The sequence below is a fragment of the Passer domesticus genome, chromosome 3, assembly GCF_036417665.1.
Source record: "Passer domesticus isolate bPasDom1 chromosome 3, bPasDom1.hap1, whole genome shotgun sequence".
In the NCBI taxonomy this organism is placed as follows: domain Eukaryota; kingdom Metazoa; phylum Chordata; class Aves; order Passeriformes; family Passeridae; genus Passer; species Passer domesticus.
The window spans coordinates 34,140,671-34,164,716 of NC_087476.1; the positions used below are offsets into that span (position 1 = coordinate 34,140,671).

The window sequence follows — 24,046 nt, forward strand, 5'->3', positions numbered from 1 at the left end:
GAAAAGCCTTGGTTTTGCACAGAAGTCACTGAACTGCAGCTGAATAGGCCATAGTTAAGTTGCTCTTTAAATCATATAATTAAAAGCAGAAACAAAAGTCCTAAAATACATAATTCAATCTTCATATTCTTACTGCCACGTGTGTGCATGCATATAAAAATGCACTCGCTGTCAGAAAAATTTGCTATTTCGAAACAAATTTTGCCCACAACTTAAGATAAATATTTAGACTACAAAATGTCATAAGAATTAATATAATTATAGTTTGGAAATAACATTTTTCATTTCTACATTTACTTTTTTAAAATACCATAAAAGGCATCTTTTAAAATAATAAAATAAATTACAATAAAATTATCTGTTCTCTTTAAGATGTAATAAAATGTCTCAAATGAAGCTAAGACAGAGAAAACTGATTATTTAATTATTTTTAAATACCCTGTTTCAGTACCAATTTTCTGCATCTTCTATCCCTTCTATTAATTTCCATTTCAGTGCTAACCTAAGCTATTTTCTGTCCCCATGTGCCTTCCGAGGTTTCGTCCCAGAGCCAAAAAGTGTTTTTCTGACTGAGCTCTTGACTTACTATTTCCTCTCCTGACACCAGTGCTGCTCTCCATGGTATCTGAGATGCTCAGCTCTGCATCATGGCAGCCCACCACCATTTCCCTTGATCTCTTTCCCTGCACACCAGGGTGTGTTCTTTTTTATTTCAAGTCCCTAACTGGGTGCAAAGATGGGAGGAGGTGTGTTTGAATTGCCCTGGTCACTACATCCAAAATCATGACAGCCTGAGAGAAACATGACCTGTCATGGGGGCAGCTGCTGGAGTGCTGTGTGAGCCACATGACACTGGAGTCTCTTGTATGTTCAGTATAGGAAAAGAGCCCAGGCAGGCTTGCCTGAAAACCCTGGCCAGCTCACCTCACATTATAAGCAGTGTAGGAAATCCCATACCCCGGATTCCCCTCAAGTAACACATTGTTTCTTCCTACAGCTCCATCAAAACCCACCTCTTCATTGTAAGAAGAAAATTGCCATAATCCAGATCTATTGAAAAAGGATTTCATAAATCACTTTTCCCCTGCTTCACGTCCAACAAATTAGGTGTACACTATGGCTACTACACAGGTCAAGGCCAACTGTGTGGTGACCTGACCACACTCATTCCAAGCTCCTCTTGCCAGCATCCTGCAAGGGCTGTGGAAACTGAGAATGGATTCTGCCCTCAAAGCTCTGGGGTGATGAGAGTAAAGAACAAAGTAGCAGGTTGTACTTTCTATTGCAAGCCTCCTTCAAGGGAACAGGGCACCAGCCACTGTGATTTTTGCTGTCATCTGTCCAAAGAAGAGAGCAGAAATTACATTAGCCTCCTGCTATGTAGGGAATCTGAGCCATGAGCTGTCCCTGATCTTTGGGAAAGTCAGCTTGAACAAGAGAAGGACATTTTCTACAGTAGACTGGCCATATCTCTGATTATTGAAGCAGCTGCTTCCCAAAAAAAATCAGTGGGATTTTTGTTTAGATTTGCCAATTTTTGCTTTTGCTATGTTTAGGAAAAGCTGGATCCAAAATTATTGGTGCAAAGTAAATAGGTCTTAGCCTGACCTTTCCAAACAAGAATGTTTCTGTCTGTTGCACAACTAAAATGAGCAATATTTGAAACACTTTTTCAAAAAAAGGTTATCCTTCTGATCTTTCTTGGCATGTTATTTAAACGATACCTATCAAATTATTTGATTAGAAATCCATACGTCTTTCAGAAAGCAAATACAGTTCGTATTTGAATAAGTTCCTATATTTCATGCCAAGCTTTCATGAAAAATGCCCACTCCACTAATGTTTATCAGAACACCAGAGGCATGAGCCAAACTTTTGGTAACGCACAGCATTAAACTTTGGGGTGGAAGAGGTGGATTATATATTTAAAAATAGCTCCTATTAGGCAGCTACAATAAGAGCTTCATGGAGGAGATTGCCCACAGGCTTCCACTTCTCCCAACTGGCAGCATGACACAGTGCAGGAGCCTGTCAGGGGGGCAGGACAGGGAGTTCCAGCCCTAAGTCTGAATTTCTTGCCTTTTGTGGGTTTAAGCCCTGTGTGGACTCACCTGATTTGTGACAGATGTTTTACAGCTGAAATATAAACCCAGAAAAGAGGGAATGATGGTGAAAACACAGACTACACCATGACCACAGTCCACGGCTCTTGTGGGAGCTGCCATAGTCACAGACTTACAGCTGAGTTTCAAATATTTTATTGAATTACATAAAGGACTGTTATTAGGCTTCCTTTCCCTTCAGCTCATTATATACAATGGTCTTCCATAACTAAACTTTATTTCTAGCAACTTTTGCCCATAAACGGCTCAAAATTTTCCAAACACTGCAGTTTGATATATTCAGGAAGCAATACACATTCAGTGAAACTGTGTGTCCCAGGATAGTGAGTCTCTTCAATCAGTTTAAACCTGGGACATTGTAGATTTATGACAGTGAGTATTACAGGGATGTGGATTCACCAGTTGACTGATGCAGGCAATCCTGCAAAGTGATCAGTCTTTACTCGTTAAGGAAATTCCTTTACCCTCATGCATTTGTCTGGTGGCCAGCCTAAAAGAAAAAAAAAAGTATCACCTTTATAGAAATAAAAATCAATAAGCCCAGTCAGGACACCCACTCATTTGGGGGAAGCACAGTTTCAAGAAATTCCAATTGTGGGCTCAGTTTGTTCAGCAGGGTTGCTGGTTGTGGCTCTGCAGTCATTTAATGTCACTGCACACTACTCCACAGTTGTTTCGTTTCACCTCCTGAAGTAATTGAAATTCAAAATGGAGGGAAGAGAAATGCACCTGTGTCTGCATTGACTATAGAACTGATTTCAGGTCTCTGACAAAAAAGTATTGCATCCAGTACACAGCCTTTTAAGAGAACAACTGAGTTCAGTTATTCACGAAGGCAAGCTGAGATTATGACATGACAGACTTAGCAGATGAACAAATTTACAAAATTCCATAATATTTCATGAAAATTGCCTCTTTGGGAACAATTTTTGCACATTATTTTCCATTTCTTAAAAAAAAAACAAGAGCCTGCCTTAAGAAATAAGTTGACTTACTGTGAGACAGCTAAAGGAAAAAATAAGCTCATTCAAATCTCCACACAGAGAGGCTCTAAGGGACAGGACTTACACAGGGGTGTTTGCACAGGGCCTGGTACAATGGGTCCTAACCTGGTCATGCCCTCTGATTGTTACTGCAGAACAAACAGTCGACAACAAAGAAGTAACAAGTAATGCTCAGGTCAAGCTCAGCCACCAAATCTGCATTGTGTGCTCCCCACATGCCTCCTCAATCACTGAGGCAGCTGCTATTGCTGCATGCAGAGACTGCCTAAAGCCAGAGGAAGAGTCTCTTGACTCCACAGCTTCTGCTCAGGTGTCTCATGCATTGGCTGGAATTTCATCAGATGCTTCCCGTCACTCATGGATGTTCCCACTGCTGTGGGAGGGCATTTCTGTGATGATGAACACTCCTTATCCCACAGGGAAGACTATCATGAAAATGTCTTGACACCAAAGGTGGAGCTTTTAGCAGTGAACAATATCTGCTGGGTACCTTTCTGCTATACAGAATACCCTCTGAGCAGTCAAAGAGCAGAGTTTAAAGAGCACTTCCATGTGCATTGGTCAACAACATGCACCCATGACAACTAAAATGCAAGTGATGCAACAGATGATCTGTGGAAAATATGTCTGCCCACAAAACTCCACAAAGCAAATATATTGTGTCCAGCGTTGAGCCAATATTGTGTGTGCATTTCTCAGAAAGACTGACAGTAGTTCCTACCACAATTGGAAGCTGTGTTTTCTCTCTTCTTAGTAGATAGCCTTTGGGATAGCCAGCAGTGCAGCTCTGCAGAGTCTCTGCTGCCAAATGCATTGTCTTCATAAGAGCAACAGCCATAGCCTGATCCAAGGTGGATGCTGTAATCATCAGATACAGATATTCTCCCTGGGGCAGAGAATGGCACGTGGCAAGCTGTGTCTGTAAGACTCTGCTGACAGATCTGGGGCTGTCTGGGTCTAGGTTTGGAGGAAAACTGATTAATTTCAAGTTCTTGGAACTTCTGTGACTTAAATAACGGTATGAAGTATGGCATATGTAAAGAGCTATGACGGATGCAGCAAAGGAGATGCTGCTTCCAAAGCACCTAGCACACAGCACAAATGTCTCTGTGTGACCCCACAGGGGTCCATGACTTCAGCAAAAACGGGCAGGGATGGTTTTGCCATACTAGAAAATACAGCCTTAAATATTTGACATTATTAGTGACAGAGGGTTGGGAAGAAATGAAAAGCATGTCAGAAAGCTCCATCTACAGAAGATGCACTATTCAATTTTATAGTTCCATAAAAATGCAAAAGAACTGTTCACAGCTGGTGAGAAGGAAGCCCAAATTCTTGGTTTCGCTTCTGCCACTGGCTGACATTTATAGGGTTTTACTTATAAACAGCACTTACATAAATCAGTCAAGTCATAGTTTACACCACTCTTGCAAAGCAGACCCCAATCATGTGTTTGTTGCTTCCCAAACAACAAAGACTGAGGTGAGGAGCAAGATATGCAAACTGTTCTTCAGTGGGTAAATTAAACCAAATCCAAGTGTCTGGATTTCAAAGTGTATAAACACCCTGCTGACGCCCAAACAGTATAGTCAAGGAAGTATTTTATACTGAGGAAGAGCTTCTCTTACTAGTTTGCATGCTGACATTTTAATAAGTGCCCTGTAGTGCATTTTCCCCCGATTTAACCATAACTGTTGTTTTACTAAATTTTGAATTAATTTAACTGTTATTCTGCACTTCTTGAGAAGTTCAAGTAACTGTATAAGGCTGTATGAATAATTTCCCTGTCATGAAGAACTGCCAGTGGACAGCTTGGCTTCAAATATTTCTGAAGAGCATTTCCCAAGATAGCCAGGACACGTGGTTGCACAGAGATATTCCACTCCTCTTGCTGAACCTCACCTAATGACCCATCCAGCACCCACCTTCCATCAGTGGCTCTCAAACACCAGAGAGCAGCAGAATTACTGACAGTCTGAAGAGAAGTGTGTGGGGCTGGTCCCTCCTTCTTCTGCAAGAATCAGGACGAGAAGGCAGCAGAAAAGTAAGCAGAGAACAGCAATGCAGAAGTGAAACTGTGAGAAACTACTCAAGGACAAAAGACTAAAAAGCAAAAGCACCATGGCTTTATCTTTTCCTCAAAGCATTAGTTAAATTAAGACTGGATGTGATTGCAGAAAGGTTTCCTTGCAATTATTGTTCCACATCAGAATGTACTGCAGGAACTTCCACAGATGTCTTGGATTGACAGAATAAGCCAAGAAAGGGAGACATGGTTAAAACAACAGCCATGCAGTTACTGCAGTCACGTGAATCCTCTTCAAGCACACATTTACTAAGGAACACATTTCCTGAGAGAAAACTATCACAGAGCCATGTACACTTCCCTCAGCAGTGCCTGTCTTCCTGCTCCAGGCACCCCTCACCACCTTCGTTCATGCTGCAGAGAGGTGACCACTTACACACACAGACAAGGATGAGCTGGACATCTCCAGAGGACATTCATTGTCTACTGTCTTTAGCTGTGACTTTAGAAGGCAGACTGTTCTACAACCCCCAAGGGATGAACTCCAGAAAAGAGACCCTTTACATACAAGAGAGTTTCATTTTTTGAAACTGCTGGCTGTTCTGGATGTCTCCATTTTCAAGAAGAAAATATAACTAAGGAGAGTTGTTCACTCATAAAACATTTTCACCCCTAAGTTCAACAGAAGGAAAACTATGTTTAAGAACAATGTCCTCTTGAAAAACAGCAATTTGTGCCCTCAAAGCCATTATGGGAATCTAAGGAATGTTTTCACCACGGAGAATATTCATGCTGTGCACCCAATATTTAGGTGTGTATTTAGGACATTTTTTTTTTCCCAAACAATGCAAAAAAGAAAATTTTCTGCAAAGTACTGTCACTGCATATCCTGGTGCAACAGTCACATGAAATAGTGAAATTTTGCATCCACAAAACACACTCTCTGGACAACCCAAGTCTATGTAAGTATGTAGGAGATGAGTCTGTTCACGATAGCTTATCAGGCTTTTGAACAGTGAATATTTCTTCTCTAATGTACAGATTTTGATTTTGTGCTCTCGATCCTTGTGCAGACTAGAGCGCCACTGCAGAGCTGCTTCTGACACACATCTGTAGATATTCAAGGCATTGCTGCAAAACTACACCAGCTCCAATGCAACAGCATATAGCTGTGCTTTACCTAAGTTCATAGAGCCACATGCACTGAATGTCACTAAAAAACATAAAAAAAAGGGAGGAGGTTGCTTGGTGGCAGCTTCAGGAAGGCATGACTAGATCCACTCAGGCACTTGGGGAAAAGGTGCGTGCAACTTCTACAAAACTCTCTGCAGAGCTTTCACAGACAAGAGCAAAAGGCCTCAAGTTGCACCAGGGGAGCTTTAGGTTGGATATTAGGAAGAAATTCCTTCACCAAAAAAGTTGTCAAGCATTGGAACACGCTGCCCTAAGAAGCATGGTGGAGTGACCGTCTCTGGAGGTATTTAAAGATAAGCAGATGTAGTGCTTAGGGACATGATTTAGTGGTGGACTTGGTAGTGATGGGTAAACAGTTGGACATGGTGATCTTAAAGGTCTTTCCAACCTAAATAATTCTATAAAAACTAGAAACTCAGTTTCATTCCTGACTGAAGAGGTTCCTGCGTACTTTATTTTATGGCAATAAAATAAATATGTGTTGCTGCAGCCAAGGAAAACCGCAGACTGTAACTTATCTTGATAAGTGACAGCTTCTCTGATCTGACTTATTTTAGCAGAAGTTAAAGACTTGAGCTATTTCTCCTCTCCTACTGTAATCTATCAGCATGTCCTCCAGCTTTCCACAGTGTTGTTGTTCAGGTGATTTCCACTGTCCCACTTTGCTTTCGGCCTCCCTCCTCTTCAGTACTGACCGCTTCCTCCCTCCAGAAAATCACAGCATCCTAAAGTGAGCACTCAGTTGGCTGTGTCTGCATCACACTCCTTCTCAGTTTGGGAAAGAGGACTCACAACGCTCCACTCAACTAGTAGTGCTTTCCAAAAAATCCCCCCAAATCCAAGCAGAGAAATGGGAATTAACTTGCTCCAAAGTATAGGAGCATCCATCTGGACTTTGATTTTGAGATAAAAGCAAAGGCATTTAGATTAAAATGATTTCCAATCCCCCAGTTTTCATCTGTGTCTTTGGGTAGCTGCCTTTGTCAAACTGCCTGAAATATTCCCTAACTGAGCAAGTTAACAGGAGGAAAGGGTAGGCCACGTGCCCCTCCTTTTTCTGGCAGTAACATGGGAGGAAATATGATGCTGTATGGGCAGGGATGCTGAGTGCACCCCCCTCCTGACCAGGTGATTTCAAAAGAGGTACTATGCAGAAGGCACCCGGCATTCGGCAAGGGGGCTGCTCCTGGGCCTGGAAAAATGAGCAATCCCACCAGCTTGTTTGGTTGTTTTTTCTACACAGGAGTACAGGTTCACTTATCATTACAATAAGCATATTCACACTCCCACTGAGCCAGTTTGAGACTTCCAAGACCAGCACAGTATATGAATGAGCCTAGTAAGAGCTACATAGTGCACTCTTAGCCAGTATTTTTCAAATTTGGGTCAGTCTGAGGCACCATGGCTGAAAAAGTATTGCCACGAGCATTGCAAATTAATATTTCATATCCCCTTGAAGTGCTGTTTGAGGAAATTAGCCTTCATTACTGAGGCATCTCTCCTGCAAACATAAAAAACAGAAAATACCTCTGCTGACAAGGGCAGCATTGTAGGGCAGGGAAGAAGAGTAAACATTGAATCTGCAGGAAGAAGTGGAATGATTCAGCAGCTGCATCCATCAGGCATGTGCATCCCTTCTCCCCAGCAGTGCCCCAAGCTTCAGGACTTGCAGCACCCCATCCCCTAGAGCTGGCACCACCTTTAAACCCAGGCAGCAGCACAGCATTGCCCCCAGACCTACCAAAATGGCAAGGTGGAGACATCAGCCCCTACCAAATACACCTCAAGGACACCAGGACCCCGTCACTCCTGCCAGCATGGTGGTTTGTGGTGCACTGATCACAGCCATCACAAATGCCCTGTCCCTACACTGGGAGGGCGGTGAGGGCGTGGGGTTGCCATGGCACTGGTTCCTTTTCGTGTTTCAGACCATTTGCACAGCCCAACTGGTGCTGGAGTGTGTATTTTTGGCAGTGGCTGGGGAGGTTCCTCTGCAGCTGAGTACAGCCAGCCAAACTCAGCTGGCACGAGGCAGGGCTTTTCAAAATGTTCTGTGCTCCAATCGGAAAGCAGCCGAATGCTACTCTTCTCAGAAAAGTGCTGCCCTTGTCCTCTTTTAATGAAAGCGAACTTGGTATTCAGTAGGAGCAGGCCAGAGCTATTTCAGACATGGAAGACAGCAGACACAAATCAATAGAAAAAAATAACTTCTTTTTATTTACAAAAAAATCCAAATATTGGATGCTGTAAACAAAATTCACAATCTGTTCCCTCTAGAGTCTGTTTTCCATCAGCTCTTTTTCTGTCTGTGACAAAGCCTATAGTCAAAATGTTCCAAAAGAGCAATCCAAGGAGCAGTTTGCTGCAACAGGATGCCTTGCAGAAGGCAACAGTTGTAAGGAAATTTGAGGGAAAGCAAATCTGCACAGACTCCTACAGACTGCAGGAGCCTGCAGTGCCTTTAGCCAAGATGTCTTGAAATTTGCAGGCTATTTTTTTTTTTTACTATTTATTTTGTTAGCAAACCACTATTACAACAGCAAAACAGTACACTGATTTTCTTTCTTGCAAGGGAAATTCTCTGCATAAAGAAAACCGTACAAAAGAATATACTCAGATAGGAGCTGAATATGCAAATACAATTTTTCCTTTTCTGTGCAGTTTTATCTATCACACTTTATTTTCTCAATTAAAAAAAGCGCCTTTTTTGAACCGGTAGGAGCTTCCGATGTGATGCAAACCAAGCATTTAGTAAGAGCTGTTTAAAGGATTTCTGTGAAGGCCTTTGTGCAAGATAAAAAATATTTTAAGTGCAATACAAGAAACTAGAAAAATATCATCTTTTTGGTCTTCTAATTGCCCTTCTATTTTTAGGAGAAATGTTCTTGCATTTGAGAGGACAGCTACATCTAAGAAAAGAAAAGAAAAAAAAGAAGAAAAATCCCATTTAAAAGCTCTTGGTTGTTTCACGATCGTTACATTTAACCAAGTTTAGCGCCCTGTTGGTTAGCAGGAAATTCAGTGGTGGCACAAACAGTTTTACTGTAATCAGGTCAATGTCTTTAATCAGTTCAGCTCTTTAAAAGGGGCACTGTCTTCTGCAGCACAAGCTCTAACCTTACAGCTGATTGGATGGGACAGATCAAGTCTACAAAGCAAGAACACGGTTATTAACTTTAAAAGTACCAGTGTGCTGAAGAGGAGGGAAAAAAAGAGTTAAAAAGAAGTCAGACTTTATGGAGGGAAAGGTGTGCAAACAACAGAAATAAACCAGCTTTGAAAAGGGGTTCTTATTTTACTCTTGGCCTGAACTCATGCCTTCTTCCCACCTCTAACACCAGGCACATTTTAAGCCACCAGCCACAAATAAAACAAAGCTCCACCAGTTCCACCACTTCATCATTAACATATGCAAAACAGATCTGGAATACCTATATAATATATATAAAAACATATTATATATGTATCAAAATGCAAATGCCAAAAGGTGCAGTTTAGCTCAGAGTCCTGCTGTATGCACTACAAGGTAACTAGCTGCTGTCAATCAAAAAAAAAAAAACCCAACCCACAATTAGATTTGAGCTGAGAGGAAGTAATTCAAAACTTTCTTTCAAGCAATGGCAAAAATAAAGGGTCCTTCAAAGGAAAAACAGCACTGTATCATGTATTATCAGCATTCTGTGGTTGTGGCACAGCTATAGATTCTCAAACCCTTTTAAAGGGAGGATGAGTCATTTATTTGCCACAAATAGTTGTGGGAGAGAAGACATACCACATTACCAGCTGATCCTATTTCCCCAGCCCTCCGCTCGCTTCCGCTAGCAACCCAGGAGCAGCGGGCCAGGAGCACCCAGCCCGGAGCCTGCAGCGGGCTGCAGGGAACCTCGCCGGGACAAGAAGCAGCACCAAAGGAAGGGAAGGTGGGGACAAGGTCTGCACGTCAATGCTAGCAATGGCAATGGACCAGCTTTTAAGTTTCCTGAAGGACCCGCAGGGAAGGTGCTTCAGTAAACAAATCGGGTTCCTATTAAAGTGCCTGCAGAGTGAAAAGTACAAAGCGCGACAAAAATAGATGTACCTTACTCACTCCATAGGGAAAATACACTGCCAGGACACGAGCCCTCTCCCTGCCTCTGCCCTGACTCCAGCGCCAGACCGTGCCTGTGACCAGGCAGGGCACAGACGGATTTCCTTCAAAAGCCTGAATTCCCTTTTTTTTTCTCCTCCCTCAGAAAGAAAAAGCAAACTATCAGAGTCAAGTGTCACTTAGTCATTAGGTTTTCAAAGCACAACAAAGAATTTAACACCTTCTGAGATGGCACTGAAGTGAAAACAGCAGCAGAGGAGGTTGGTTTTTTTCCCCCCTGCTGGTCTTTCGGGAGAGGAAATGAAAGTGAATAGCTATTGTTCCAATGTAAAGTGATTCCATTTAAATAAAGTACAGTACTAAAATTGTAAATGCAGTGTGACAACCAGATCAAAGATGTTTAATATTTGCATAAAAATATATATATATATAATATATATATAAAATATAATTTTCAGCAATCGTGCAACACTCTTAAAAAGGGTTCATTTCACATTTGCTAAATTCTAGTGGTCCTGGAATGCATAATGCATTCTATTAAAAATACTCCTTTAAATATTAACAATTAGTGTTCAAATTACCAACTAATACAATATTCTTTAGCTGTCAGGGGGTTTAAATAAACCTATCTTTGATCCACGTTCACTGAAATTACACATCATGGAGGTATGCAGTCACAACATTAGTGGGTTAAATGTCAAAATGGCATTACAGTACAAAACAGTTAAAAAAATCAGCTAGTCATATGTTTCTCCATCTGTGGAATTATTATGGCTCACAAGCAACCCAATGAATTACTGTAATCCTTGTTCTTGCAACCAAAGACATTATCTGAATCCCACCTTAATCCTGACTGGTTCATTTACTCCAAATTTCTCAGGTGTGGGTTAAAATTTCACTGCAAGGTGCCCACTGTCCTATGACATCCTGTTGCAAACTGGAAAACAAGTAGTACTTTATTTAAACATTCCTTAATTGCTACATTTTCCTAGACCACATTAATATATATTGTGTGTGTATATATATAGATATACACCAATAACATGTACATATATACACACACAAACATATATACACACATACACACACGTACCTAGGATAATAGCACACCGACAAAACATTAACTCTATACAGGTATTTGCCAAGAAAAAAAAATAGGGCATTTCCTCCACCACTTATTCACAAGCTTATGGGTTGGTTTGCTTTTTTTTTTTTATCCTTGTGTCCCTGATAAAACAAAATGCATGGTTAAACCACAAAACTATATTTTTTTTTCTCACTTCAAATTTTATGAAGGCATCAGGCACTTTTGATTACTATTGGTGTGTACAAATATAGGAACATCTCCTTTTACATATATATATATATATTTATATATATATACTCTACTGTATCTTCTTTGCTTGGATAACTTTTTTGTGAAATCTTTGGTCCTTAAGTATCTACTTCTTGCCACAGCTGGTTTTCCAGCATTCTCACATTTTTAAAATGTGAGGCATGCACACAGCTGGAAATAATGGACTTTGTCATCGTACGTGATTCTGTTTCTATAACTGTACCAATCCACTACTGTTCATTTGGAGCAAGCTGTTTCTGGTAAAGCATTCTAGTCAAGCAAGCTATACATTCTACATGGTCAATCCATAGACGGCACTTGCTGCAAGCCCCAAATGCAGTAATTCCAATATACAACTTTATTCAGCTTATCTCTGCTTTATGCCTCTAACTTTTAACTCCTGAATATATAAAGAACTGTTTTTTGTGAAGTTTTTTCTTTTGTTGTTTTTTTTTTTGTGTTTTGTTTCTTTCTTATTCTCCCTTTTGCAGATCCCATTCTAGAGTAAGAATAAAAATAAAAGAAAATAAGGCTTTCCCACCTTCTCTATGCCAAAGCTATGGGAGCAGATATTGCCAACCCATATTGTCATCAAGCATTCCTCCCTCACTTATTTCAGGGGAAGCTGGTTGCTTTTAATGACAGGCCTCTTGTGCTCTGGGGTAGGATCCAATTATTTTGGGGCTCTTTCTTGATCATGCTCCCATTAATTATTAGAAAAATCACAAGCTTGTCCCAAGCTTGAAAACTAGAGCAGATCGTCATTGCACAAAACACCCCACTTCAGAGGGACCCGTCACCCCTTCCTGCATCTTAGAGAAAGTTCTCTCCACGGGGTCTACTAATTTCAGTTCTTAATTACAGGGCAGCCAAGTAGAGTATGTGTGCTGCTGGCAAGGGAACACCGTCTGAACCTGGGCAATATAGTAATTGCTGAAGTTGGCATCTGCTACGTATGGGGCTGGCTGGTAATAGCAGGTGACATTGGCCACGTTGGGGATGATATTTTGCTCGGCTAGGACCCGGATGGCCAGCATGGTGATCAGATTCAGAGTCTGTCTCCTCTCATGTCCCATCAGGCACACTGTGCTCTCATTCACCACACCGTGAAGGGTCATGAGATAGTCATACTTGCGGTCTTCTAATCCCACAAAGTGGTTCTGCAAGTAGGACTCCAGCTTTCTCTGCTGTTCGCCAATGTCTGAGAAGTCAATGAAAAACCTCGAACACATGTATCTCTGCAGGGATTTAATCTCAGATTCAGAGGCTGCCCTAAAGCCCCTTACCAAAAGGTTGCAGTACTTCAGAAGACCACCTCCTCTGATTTCTTCTGGGTTTCTTGTGGCAATTATCTTGTTGCAGAGGTGATCAAAGGCTTCCTGGAAATCCCCATAAACGCTCTCGCCAATGATAGTTGGGTGAAAAGTTTCAGTCATCGGATTCTCTGAGCACTCATAAAAAAGCAGCAGGGAGTCCAGCTTGATTTGAAAGGAATCGACACTGAATTCAAACTGCCGCCTCAGAGAGTCCACGAATTTCAGCTCCACATTTTTGCCACTGTTGTTGGACAGGGAGATAAGACTCCACCGGTCTGAATCATTGCATACTTTTACCATTTTCTGCACATAAGCCTCCTATAATCAGAAAGACAAAATGAGCAAATCAAGACAAAGATCCAAGAAATTTCTCCATCACTGTGTCTGCTCACCCCTCCCAAGCCCCCCAAGCCCCTCCCCCCCCGTATTTGCATTTCATAAAAGATTTCGTGGAGCCTGCAGATACAAACCACAGAGTAAGTGCTTAATGTGAGAGCTCCAAATGCTGTCACTGCAAGGGTATGACAGGGGAGGGTATTCTGCTGGGACTGTGTCATGCAAGGGAAGCATATAGCAACACTACTTTGTTCAGTCACTTCTAAATACACCTACAGACTAAGTCCATGGCACATCTGCCAAATATGGCTGCACCCATATGCAGAAGGTCACTACTACAATCTGAAAAGAAATCTTATTTATTGGTTTTCACTTCTTTCTCTCTACTTCCCAAAGAACAAGTTAGCAAGTGTTCATTCCCCTCAATCCTGCCAGTGCAGGTTCCATAAATCAGTCGCATATTAAAAAAAAAAAAATCCCCCTAAAAATCTGGAAGGATTTGGATTCAGCCTAACCAACTCAAGCGAAGTGTCTTCTAGAGGAGGGAATATGCCTCCCCACTGGGGCACTTAGCACAGCTGGAAGCATGCCTTGCAGACGGGGTTTCCTTGTTGCAGATGTTAAATCCATCTACACTCCCCGTGCACCCGGGAAGCGGAGCCGGCACGCCGAGCTGCAGCCGAGCCGGGCTGGGAGAGAGGTGTGCAGCGCCTGGCACACGCCCCAGGTAAAACAACGCTCCCAGCAAATCAACCGGCAGGGAGAAAGAGCTAATTGATCCTGAAGAGCCCCGGTCAGGGCGCTTCACTGTAAACTCCTCCTCGGTTTTAAGCGTGGGGTGAATAAATCGCTCGGGGTTCCCGTGAGTCGCGGAGGGGTGGGGGGAGCTGCGTCCCTGAGCGCACCACTCCATCCCCAGGGGGAAGGTGCCCACTCCCGGCAGGCAGGCGCGCACACCTGCCCGCTCCGGGTGCCTGGGCACAGGGCAGGTTTACCTTGAGTGTGAGAGGCGTGATCTTCTCCTTATTCACCCCCTCGGGTAAGAAATCCAAGAGGCAGTCCAAGACCACGTCCTTCACAGTCTGAAATTCGGCTTCTCCTTTGAGGTCGGCGCAGAAGATGAGGTCCAAGTCCTTGTAGCCCAGGCCGCTGTCCTGGTGGAGGACGTGGCTGGCGGCCGAGCCGTTCAGCCGCACGTCCCGCAGGCCGATGCCCTTCTCTTCCAGCCGGCTCCGCACCACCTTGACGATCTGGCGAGGCTGCATGGCCAGTGTGGGGAAGTTACCGCGGCCGTGGATGGGGATGGTTTCGCTGAGGATGCGGTCCAGACGCTGCACTTGCTCCCAGCTCAGCACGTTGCAGTGCGCGCTCTCGCCGCCGTCCGCGGAACTCCCGCCGGCCTTCTCATCGTCTGCCATGGCGAGCGGCCGCCGCCTCCCCGGGCTGGATCCAGGCACCGCTCCGGCTCCCCGCCGGCCCCCCGGGGCCTCTCTCTCTCCGCGCCTGGCAAAAGAGGAGGAAAAGCCAGCGGTCAGCAGCTGCGCGCACCCGGCGCCCGGGCTCCGCTCCCCTGCGGCCGTCCCTTTCAGTGGGGAAGCGGGGGGACACACCTACTGATTAGATTAAAAAATAAATAAATAAAATGGGGAGTGGGGGAAGAAGAAGCCCCCCGGAGCCAGGTGGTGCTGCAGGATAAGGGAAGGTGCCCGACCTGCAGCGCCGCTGCTTGCGCCGCTCTCCGCGCTCCCGCCGGGGCAGAGGCCGCCCCGCGCCGACGGAGAGGCCGCCCCGCACCGCCCAAGAGGCCGCCCCGCTCGCTGCCGCCGCAGGCTGCCGCCGTCTCCGGAGCTTTCGTAGTTCTGGCCGGGAAAGGTCCCCAGTAGTTTTTATACGGGGTTTCTCCGCGCTTCCGGGGCTCCGAGTCACGGCGCCCGCGTCCCGCCCCCTCTATCTGCATGCCCGGCCTCGGCGGTGCCCCCGGCCCGCCCACACCCCGCGCACCCGCGGGCCGCCCTCCCTCCCGCCCTCCCTCCCTCCCTGCCGCCCGCCCCTGCGCGCCGGCGGAGCGCCCAGCGCGGCCGTCCCGCACCGCCCCGGGCCGGGAGACCCGCGCAGCGCGGCGCAGCCTCCCCGGCTCGGCTCCGGGCAGGCAACAAGTGCAGCCGCGCTCCCTGCCCCGAACGGGCGCGGGCCTCCCGCTCCTGCCGTGCCCACATGCGCGCCCGGGGCACCCAGCTCCGCGCTGCCATTCATTCCCGGGGTTTTTTTTCCTCTGCCGTTTTACCCCCCGCCCACCCCCCCCCCCCCCGACATTCCCGGTCATCCCAGGCTCAGCCAAACTTCATACCAGAGCGACGGAATTTGGCAAGAGCCCCTCTCCAAGCAGATGCCGAGGATCCCGGGCCGTGTGGTTTGCGCTGCTCGGCTGCTGACCGAGATTTCCAGAGCCGCCTGCGGCAGCCCAGCGGCATCACGCCGTGCCTGCCCGGCCCCGGCCCGGCCCCTTCCCCCGTGCCCGCCCGCCCTCCTCGCCGGCGAGGGGGGGAAAAAGACATCTCGAAGACCACAGAAGAGCCAGTGCTTTCCAGAGGAGCATCCCGCCTATAGAGTACAACTTGGGTAACCGCGGAGCCGTAAAAATGATGTGGAAGACAAGCATATTATATAAACATACCCATATATTCTATTTGCATTTTCTCTTAAATAACGATGAATGTATCTGCTTTTCACCTGTTACGTACATGCCCATGCATACACTTATTATTTAAAGTACATATAGATACTATATGCATACCGATACTATTTCAAGACAGATAGTATTTAAAACATACACACACTATTTAAAACAGACTAAGCCACCGCCCCAGTGCGCACCCCGCGGTATAGACGGCGGGTTGCGCGCAAGGATGCAGCGCTGGGGGACACGGGGGGGTCATGGACGGTGTTGCGTCACCGCTCGCAGTTCTGTGACGCGCGGCAGGAGGGGCTAACGGGGGTGCGCGACGCCGTGACGCGCGGCTCCCTCAGCCGAGCACTTCGCCGAGAAGGGGGGGTGGGCGACGCAGCCCCACCGGGTTTACTGTCCCCTCCCCCCATTTTCAGCGCGCCTCCATCTTCTCCCGCCGCGGGACGGGGTCGGAGGTGTGGGGCTGCTCGGGAAGCCCCCGAGCCCGGCCCTGCCGCTCCCGCCCCACACGCCGGGCGGGGGTCCCGCCGCGCCGCGCCCGCCCCGTCGGGGCGCTCCCGGCAGGCGCAGCGCGGGGCAAGGGCGCCCCCTGCCGGCTGCCGCGGGGCCGGGGCGGCTCGGGCTTTGATCCATCGCCCGCATTCCCTACGGCTCCGGCTCCTCCGCTCCTCACGCCGGAGAGACGCGGAGCGGGGCCGACTCCACTCTGTGCCCCGTCATGCGGCACCGCCGCCCCCTCCCCGTGCCGCTCGGGGCGGTAAAAGTGTTTGTATTGCTCTGTGTCAATGTGTTACAGGGGGGAAAAAAATAAAATAGAAAGCTTTTAAAATACGAACGTGTACAAGGGACTGCAGCTTAACAGCAGAAGCAGAACGTTGTACGTCAGCCAGCATATTGCATAGGGTTGGCCAGCTTACTCCTTTATATAAGATAAATATTCAGAGTAGGCGGCCTGCTGAGGGGAGCCTGCTGAGGGGAGCCTGCTGAGGGGAGCCTGCAGCTGCTCTGGCTGCTGGGCACAGGCAGCCCCACTCCCCGAGCGCAGGAGCAGCATCTCCTCACTCTCACCATGCATCCCCGGAGGAGACAGGCACTGCTCGTCTCCCCCAGGGCTCTGAGGCCAGCCAGGTGCCAGCCGAGGCTCCCGGGGTCGCACTCGGGGAGCCGCCTGCAGCGCTGGGGAGCTCGGAGGGGTTAAAGCATAACCCCATTCCCAGGCTGGCATCGCTCAGGCGAACCACAGTTCACTAGGGCACACGATTTAATCTTTCGAAAGGGGTAACTACCACCTTATTTATAAGCAAATTATCAGTATCAGTAATCAGCTGGATTACTGATTTCTAGAGCAAGGACAAAGATCAGACTTGGAGTCTCATCCCATATTAAGCAAGGCCAGCTCCAAGAAACTGAGACAATTTCCTGTCTGGGAGTAACCAGCATTTCATTTAACTTGTGTTTCTCAGCATGTTGAAATGAAATTTTAGCAGTGTTTTGAATACTGCAGAATGTACCAGTGCATTCACTATGCTGGTCAGTAGGATTTAATGCTATTTTGTGTGGATCTTGTTTCATTTCCCCATGAAGTGTGACTTTTGACCTCTTTTAAGTTGCTATCGCTTGCCCGCTTAACAAGAAAAATGGGCAGAAGTTCATAGTGGAGAGCAGTGATTTACTAAAGGTGAGGTGAATGCATCTCAGAAGGAAGACCTTTACACTGCTGGCTTTTGCTAAAGGAAAAGGGCTAACCAAGCCCTGTCCTCACCTCAACCTCCCTTTCTCGGTGTAAGCACCTGCAAATCACCTCCCACACACTGAAAGAAGAGAGGAAATAATTTCCAATTTCCAGTCAGAATCTCTACATTTACGTTTTTTTTTTTCAGTTCAGAAATGTACAAAGGATGGTAATCATTACACTCTTTGTATATAGATTAGGAATTATTTGCACTGATGTGCATTCCTTTTTACTTCTCCTCCCCTAATTAATGGACACCAGATAAAGGGTATCTTATATATCTATTTTAAATAAACTGTGTAAAAAGAAGATAAATAGAACTCTATCAGTGCAGTACTTTACCTAGGGTATATTTACATTATGGATTTTTTGCTCCTCTGTCCTACTTGAATGTGAAAGCTCACATCGCTTTAAGTCAGTAGGAATCATTAAGAATTGTAGCAAGAAATTGAATTAGGGTGAATTACATTATGAGAAATTCAGAAATATTTGTATGAGTTACAGAGATTATTTAATTATGACTGATACTGTTAATGCTGCTGCTAATAAGAACATTAATTCAGCTCATGAACACGCTCTGTCCCTTTAATGACAAACTTACTTTTGGAAGGAAAAAGGTGGGGGTTTTTAAATTGTCAATGTGAGCAGTAATTCTTTGAAAGAATTTTGATTGTATTACTCAGGTTGTTTGTGCTGCCCAAGCAATTAGTAGGAACACAAGATGTGTGATGTGAATCATGTCTTTCTGTATGTTCGCACAATATTTTTCAATTAGTCTCTTCATTCTCACCCGTACTCTCAGTCCTTTTCTAGAACAAATGAAAATTAATAGCAGTAAATGTGTTTCTCGTGTATGCATTTGTGTATATTTGCCTAATAAAGTCCTCAGTGTGAGCTCTTCATTCAGCTTGGCCACGTAGCAGAGAGTGTACTCTCCAGGTGAGCTCTGCTGAATTTAGGAATTTAAGTAATTTATTGACTGAACTACATCAACTGCAACTGTAAAGTTGTTCTGCCTCCCTTCTGCCCAAGATGTGATGCCTGAAACAGGAACATGCTCTTTCTGGCAGGAAAAAAAAGAGCCAGAAACTGTGACTCTTCATGTGTGCCTACTCTAGGAATTGGCTCCCATTTGGTGCCCAGAAGGGGCAAAACTTCCAGTTTAGTTTTCTCTAAGAGGAATTGAGTTTGTGTGACAGAGCTGCTCTGCCAGCATGTGTTACCCACAGACAGTCAGGGATTCACTTCTGAGCAGAAACACTACTTCAGTCCAAAAACTAGTGTTAACTCAGACAGAGGTGTTTGTTTTTTTTTCAAAGCCTAACAAACCTCACTGCTGATATCATTACTATGCATTAAAAGCAGCAGCCTGGATTGCTTTGACAGGAACAAAGAAGTCTAGGAATTCCAAAAAACATCCTCAGAAGGAGTTCAGAAAAAAAAAAAAAAGATGCAACTCAATTTTATCACAATTTTGTCATGAAAAGTTCGGTAATGTCATTCCTCCTTTCCTTCATTTTTTCCTAATCCTTCTATTAAGAGCAGTTATTCATATTGGAGCGACAAACCGCAGGTACCATCATGATGATTTTTCCTAGGCCCTTTAGACAATGTTAAAAATGCAAATAGATGTTCAGAACAGTAAAAAAGCAGTAGTCTGCAGCAAGATGGACATTGAGAGCCACAATTTCCAGGTGGCTGAATGTGCAGCGTGTCAAGTGTGGATGAGCAGGCTGTGCAAGGGGAGCCCTGGGGCCCCTCGGCAGCCCTGGCTGCAGTGGGAATGCTGGCGGGATACAGCAGCGCTGCATTCCCACCCAGGCCTGGCACAGCAGCTCTTTCTGTCTCTGCTCAGAGGTGCCTTAGCACAGCTGGCTTGCCCTATCTCATACAGAGGCCAACGGCAACTAAAACACTAAAAATGAGATCTTGACCTAAATTTTGTTCTCTGTTGAGATGGAAAGACATTGCTGGGCAGCAATCACCGGAAAAGTTCTTTATGTTATTCACTGTGTTGCTACACAATTATCTTGCTGGAAACAGCAGCTATAGGACTGAAAAATATTCATAGTTCTCCACCCAAACAGCACGTGAATGTATCAACTCAGCTCCAGATACAAATTTCTGGAGAATGCAGGCTGCTGTACCCTTTTCCCTCCCTCCTCATCACTCCAGGTGCTCTGGGCAGCTGCTGGCTCCATCCCACTCCCCCTCTGCTCGGCTGGGTAATCCACCGGGGTGCTGAGTGTGCCACAGCTCTTCTCACTGCTTGCTGCCCCAGACCAGAGATGGGCAGAGCTCGAGGAGCCATCAGCCAGCAGGACAAAAGTTCAGAGAACTTGGCTTGGGTGGGAAATCCTGGGAACTGGCACAAAGTCATCAGATTCGAACAGAGCCCAGGCTCACCCTTGCACCAGACATACACAAGATGAAAATTAGTTTTATGAAAACAGTAAATGAGCACTTGCTGGAAATGCCTTTGAGTACCAAAAGGACTAGTACAATTACTGACAATAGCACAGAATAAAGTACCTTCAAAATAAACTCTTAAGGTCTTGTCTATACCAGACACACTTGCAATCCATTCCAAATTTTGATTGATTCATATCTTTCCTCAGAACTGGACAAAGTTTGAGCATGGGTGTGGAAGGAGAGCTCAGTCTGATTTTTCTTGGAGTTTTCTTGTTTTGGGGTGGGGTTTTTGGTTTTTTTGGTTTTTTTTTTTGTTTTGTTTTGTTGTTGTTGTTTTTTGGGGTTTTTTTTGGAGGGGGAGTTTATGGTGGTGGTTTTTTTTTGTTATTGGTGGTGTTGTTTGTTTTTTGGGGGTTTTGTTTTGTTTTGTTTTTTTGGGGTTTTTTTCCTCACAAAAGTATTCAAATCTGATTTAACTTTCTTTTCCAAGGGCTTTGTCTTTCTCTTGCATGCATGCACAAAGTAGCCTTCTGATACCTTGATATTCTATAGTTCACAATGATTTATTTTCAACATTTATTTCTGTGTTTGACATTTTGTGATGGAATAATCAATACTAGGAATCAGTACTAGAATTATCAACCGCTGGAGTAGTCAATACAAAGGTTCTTTGAATAAAATGAAAATCAGAGATACTAGAAAATGATCTTTCGAAGATAAATAAATCTTTGTGCTTTCAAAGTACTTCTCTTTTATTAGTTTTATTTTCCTTCTGCCAGATTTTACTGGAAAGATGTTTTACTCATCCTGGGAAAAAATTCAATGTTTGGACTAAATACTGTGATGTTTTGAAAAGGTGCAGTTTGAAGAAGGCCAAATTATCAGAATTTTCTGATGGGCCTGCCAGTTGCTTTTTGCAATGCTGCTGAGAGCGTGTTAAATGAAATAGTATTATTAACACGTGCATTGCTGCAACAGCCACTGGCCAAATCAAGAGATCAGGGCATCAAAAGGTTCATCTATCAAAAGACCTATTCCTGCCTCATCTAGGAAATTCACAGCCTAAATACACCAGTACATTGCAGTAACTTATATTAGACAAACCCATCAGCATTTGCTCTTGAGTAGGATTTTTCAGAGCTGATGCTGAAACAGAGCAGGAAATGGCAAACCTCTCATCTCCTCCATGCCAGGCTGGCAGCCATCCCAGCCTGCAAAGCACAGGATGGTGTGGTCCTGTCAAACCCTTTTTCTCTAGGTCACCGGCATAAAAAACAGCCACGCTCTCAGTTCAGTTATGTTTTACACCCAGATATTGTTGTGATTTTGCCCATGTTGGCTTTTGGGATTGAAATGTGATAAAAATGAACTATACAAGGTCTTAGGTATTCCTAGTCATATGGAAGTCAAGAATAAGGCTTTCTTTTTCCTTTTTTTTTTTTTTCCTTTCTTTTTTTTAAGAGGCCACATTTTTCATTGGTATGTAGAAGAATTTAAAGCTTCAGTATTTCTATCCCCATAGGAAAGACACCCCTGCAATGTTTCATGACTCATGCTTTCATGCAACCCCATTTGCTTCTGAATTGTAGGATTTTATGCTGATTTTACTTTTTCATGTTCTGTTTACCCTACAATGCATTAAGCTCACGTGGGAATACTCCAGTGGATTTCAGCATACCGCCTTTTATTCGGGGGAGATGAAGAAACTCATCATTTCAGATTTAAACAAGCTGTTCTGCTTTTGGAACAGCAAACTGAAGAGTAAAAATGCTCAACATGAACTAACATTCATTCAGACAGAATTGGTTTCACAGAGTCAAAGCCATAACGTAGTTTACCCACTACAAAACAAATGCTGCTTTACCATGTGCTTTCACTGCTAGGACTATGAGTCCTGATGGAGTCAGGACACCTTTCAGTCTAGATTACAGTCCATAAGTGCTGGAAATTAATAACTGGATTACTACTGAAAATGTGGTTTATTACCCAATTAACCTCCCTGTTAAAAATGTGCATTATATTCCTAGTCAGAAGTCACTGCTGTACACTGAAAGGACATGCTTATTCCCAGAATGCTATTCTTAGCATCTATAAAAAAGTGAAATATAATCTCCAGATTTGATGCTCCTCCTGTTAAACTGCCTGTTGAAGTAATACTGACAAATACCTGCATAGAGGCACAAAAAGAATTCTTTAGCTGTCATCCCACATGGCTTTACATCTCAACCAATTCTGCTGAAGGTAGCAGGCTGCTTTTCAATAACATTGCCTATCTCTAGCTGTTCCCAGGGAGGCAAAATGTGCTAGTTTAGAGCCAATATATAACCGTTACACATACTAGAGCAGATTTTGGTTATCTAGAGTTCTATAGACGGATTTTTGGCTTGAAGGCAAAGAATCAAAATTCCACGAAGATGAAAGAATGAAAGCCAACATGTTAGGACTGTGCAAGTGGGAACACAACCAAAACTCTGTGTTGCAATGGACCTAAAGGGTGTAAGAGCACTCATCCAAAGAAGCAAAGTGCTGGAGAGTATCACAGTCTGTTTGTGCATCTTACAAGAGATGACTAGGGGAGCTGATGGCTGGAAAATCACAGTTTGTGTCAGACGTCTTAGCAAGAAATAACTCTGCTGGGGCGCATGGAATGCCACCATGCTGGGCCAGTGAGCACTGTCATTGTACCTGAATCCTGGTGCTGCCTTGGCTTTTCCAGAATTGTGAGATGTCAGTAGGCATCCATTCTTAATCTTAATAAACATGAAAAGTTGTCCCTTTTCTGTTTTTTTTTTTCTTTTCTTAACTTTTTCTTCTTTCCCCACCACCAATGATTCTCAGCTCTCTATATGCTCATGATGGCAGCTGGAGCAAGGACCTGGTTTGGAATTGCACTGCTCTCACAAACAAGAATACAGTGATATGCTCTGCCACAGCACCAACTACAGCATCCTTTCTTCTTCCATGTGTCTCCTTTTCTTTCAAGGAAAACCTGCTTTTCCATACCATGCATTGTTTTGGTATCCCTTTGGTTCAAAGAGCAAAATGATGACAGAGATGAGTGTTTAGTCAGAGTACAGAGAAAAAATGAACTAGGCAATTTGTCAAGTACATTTCAAAGCAAAAGCAGGGAATTAAAAACAAACAAACAAAACCAAAACAAAACAACCAATTTTTTTTTCCTAATTACAATGGAAAGCATGTCATGGGTGCCAAAAAAAAAAGGATGTTTTTTCCCATGGAGGATTTTTCCTTCAGGAATGTGAAAATTATACAGATCAGTACCTTAGGCAGCTTATTTTGTAGCAGTATGCCCTGCCACTACCTCAGTAGAAGGGAAGAGAGCCACCTCTGATGAGGAGAAGGCTCCAATCTGTGCTGCCAGTTCTCTTGCTGAGACCCTGCAGGATGCCAAGTGGAATGAGCTGCATCAAGGGCCATCGCCCACCACAGCTGCGATGTGACAAAGACACCAGTCTTTGTGCAGTGCAAGCCAAGGACCCTGGGGCTCCTTCAGCCCTTCCTGAGCACCACCAGAGCACTGCCAGCACTGTTTACTGCTGGGAGGGATGAGCAGTGGCACAGCAGCAGCTGCAACCCAGTTTTAGCTCAGAGAGAACTACAAACCCTTGCTGTGCAGACAGGAGAGTTGTTGCTTCCCTGAGGAGCAGTTGCCAGAGCACAGAAGTCGTGACTGAGCTGTGCCACCAAGAGATGGGTCTCACTGCCTTTGAAGATCTCAGAAATCAGCAAGACCCAGGAGCCAGGAGCCTTTCCCTGTCTGGGAAATGACCAGA

At 44.7% G+C, this 24,046-nt stretch overlaps 1 protein-coding gene and 1 long non-coding RNA gene across 3 annotated transcripts; both read right to left on the reverse strand.

Moving 5' to 3' along the window:
* Nucleotides 1–2,294: 2,294 nt before the first annotated feature.
* On the reverse strand, nt 2,295–5,828 carry LOC135298006 (uncharacterized). The gene is made up of 3 exons (XR_010359965.1): nt 5,053–5,828; nt 3,849–4,084; nt 2,295–2,613 (listed from the first exon to the last, which is right to left on the reverse strand). It is a non-coding gene; the product is annotated as an uncharacterized LOC135298006 (long non-coding RNA).
* A 2,709-nt stretch (nt 5,829–8,537) lies between these two features.
* TENT5A (terminal nucleotidyltransferase 5A) lies at nt 8,538–15,927 on the reverse strand. 2 transcript variants are annotated; one of them, XM_064412526.1, is made up of 3 exons: nt 15,770–15,927; nt 14,418–14,925; nt 8,538–13,404 (listed from the first exon to the last, which is right to left on the reverse strand). In XM_064412526.1, exons 2-3 carry the CDS (start codon nt 14,838–14,840, stop codon nt 12,625–12,627), a joined length of 1,203 nt encoding a protein of 400 aa, XP_064268596.1. In that variant the 5' UTR covers nt 14,841–14,925; nt 15,770–15,927; the 3' UTR covers nt 8,538–12,624. The 2 variants fall into 2 exon arrangements, with proteins under 2 accessions (XP_064268596.1, XP_064268595.1); XM_064412525.1 differs by lacking the exon at nt 15,770–15,927 and adding an exon at nt 15,134–15,362.
* Between the last annotated feature and the right edge of the window lie 8,119 nt (nt 15,928–24,046).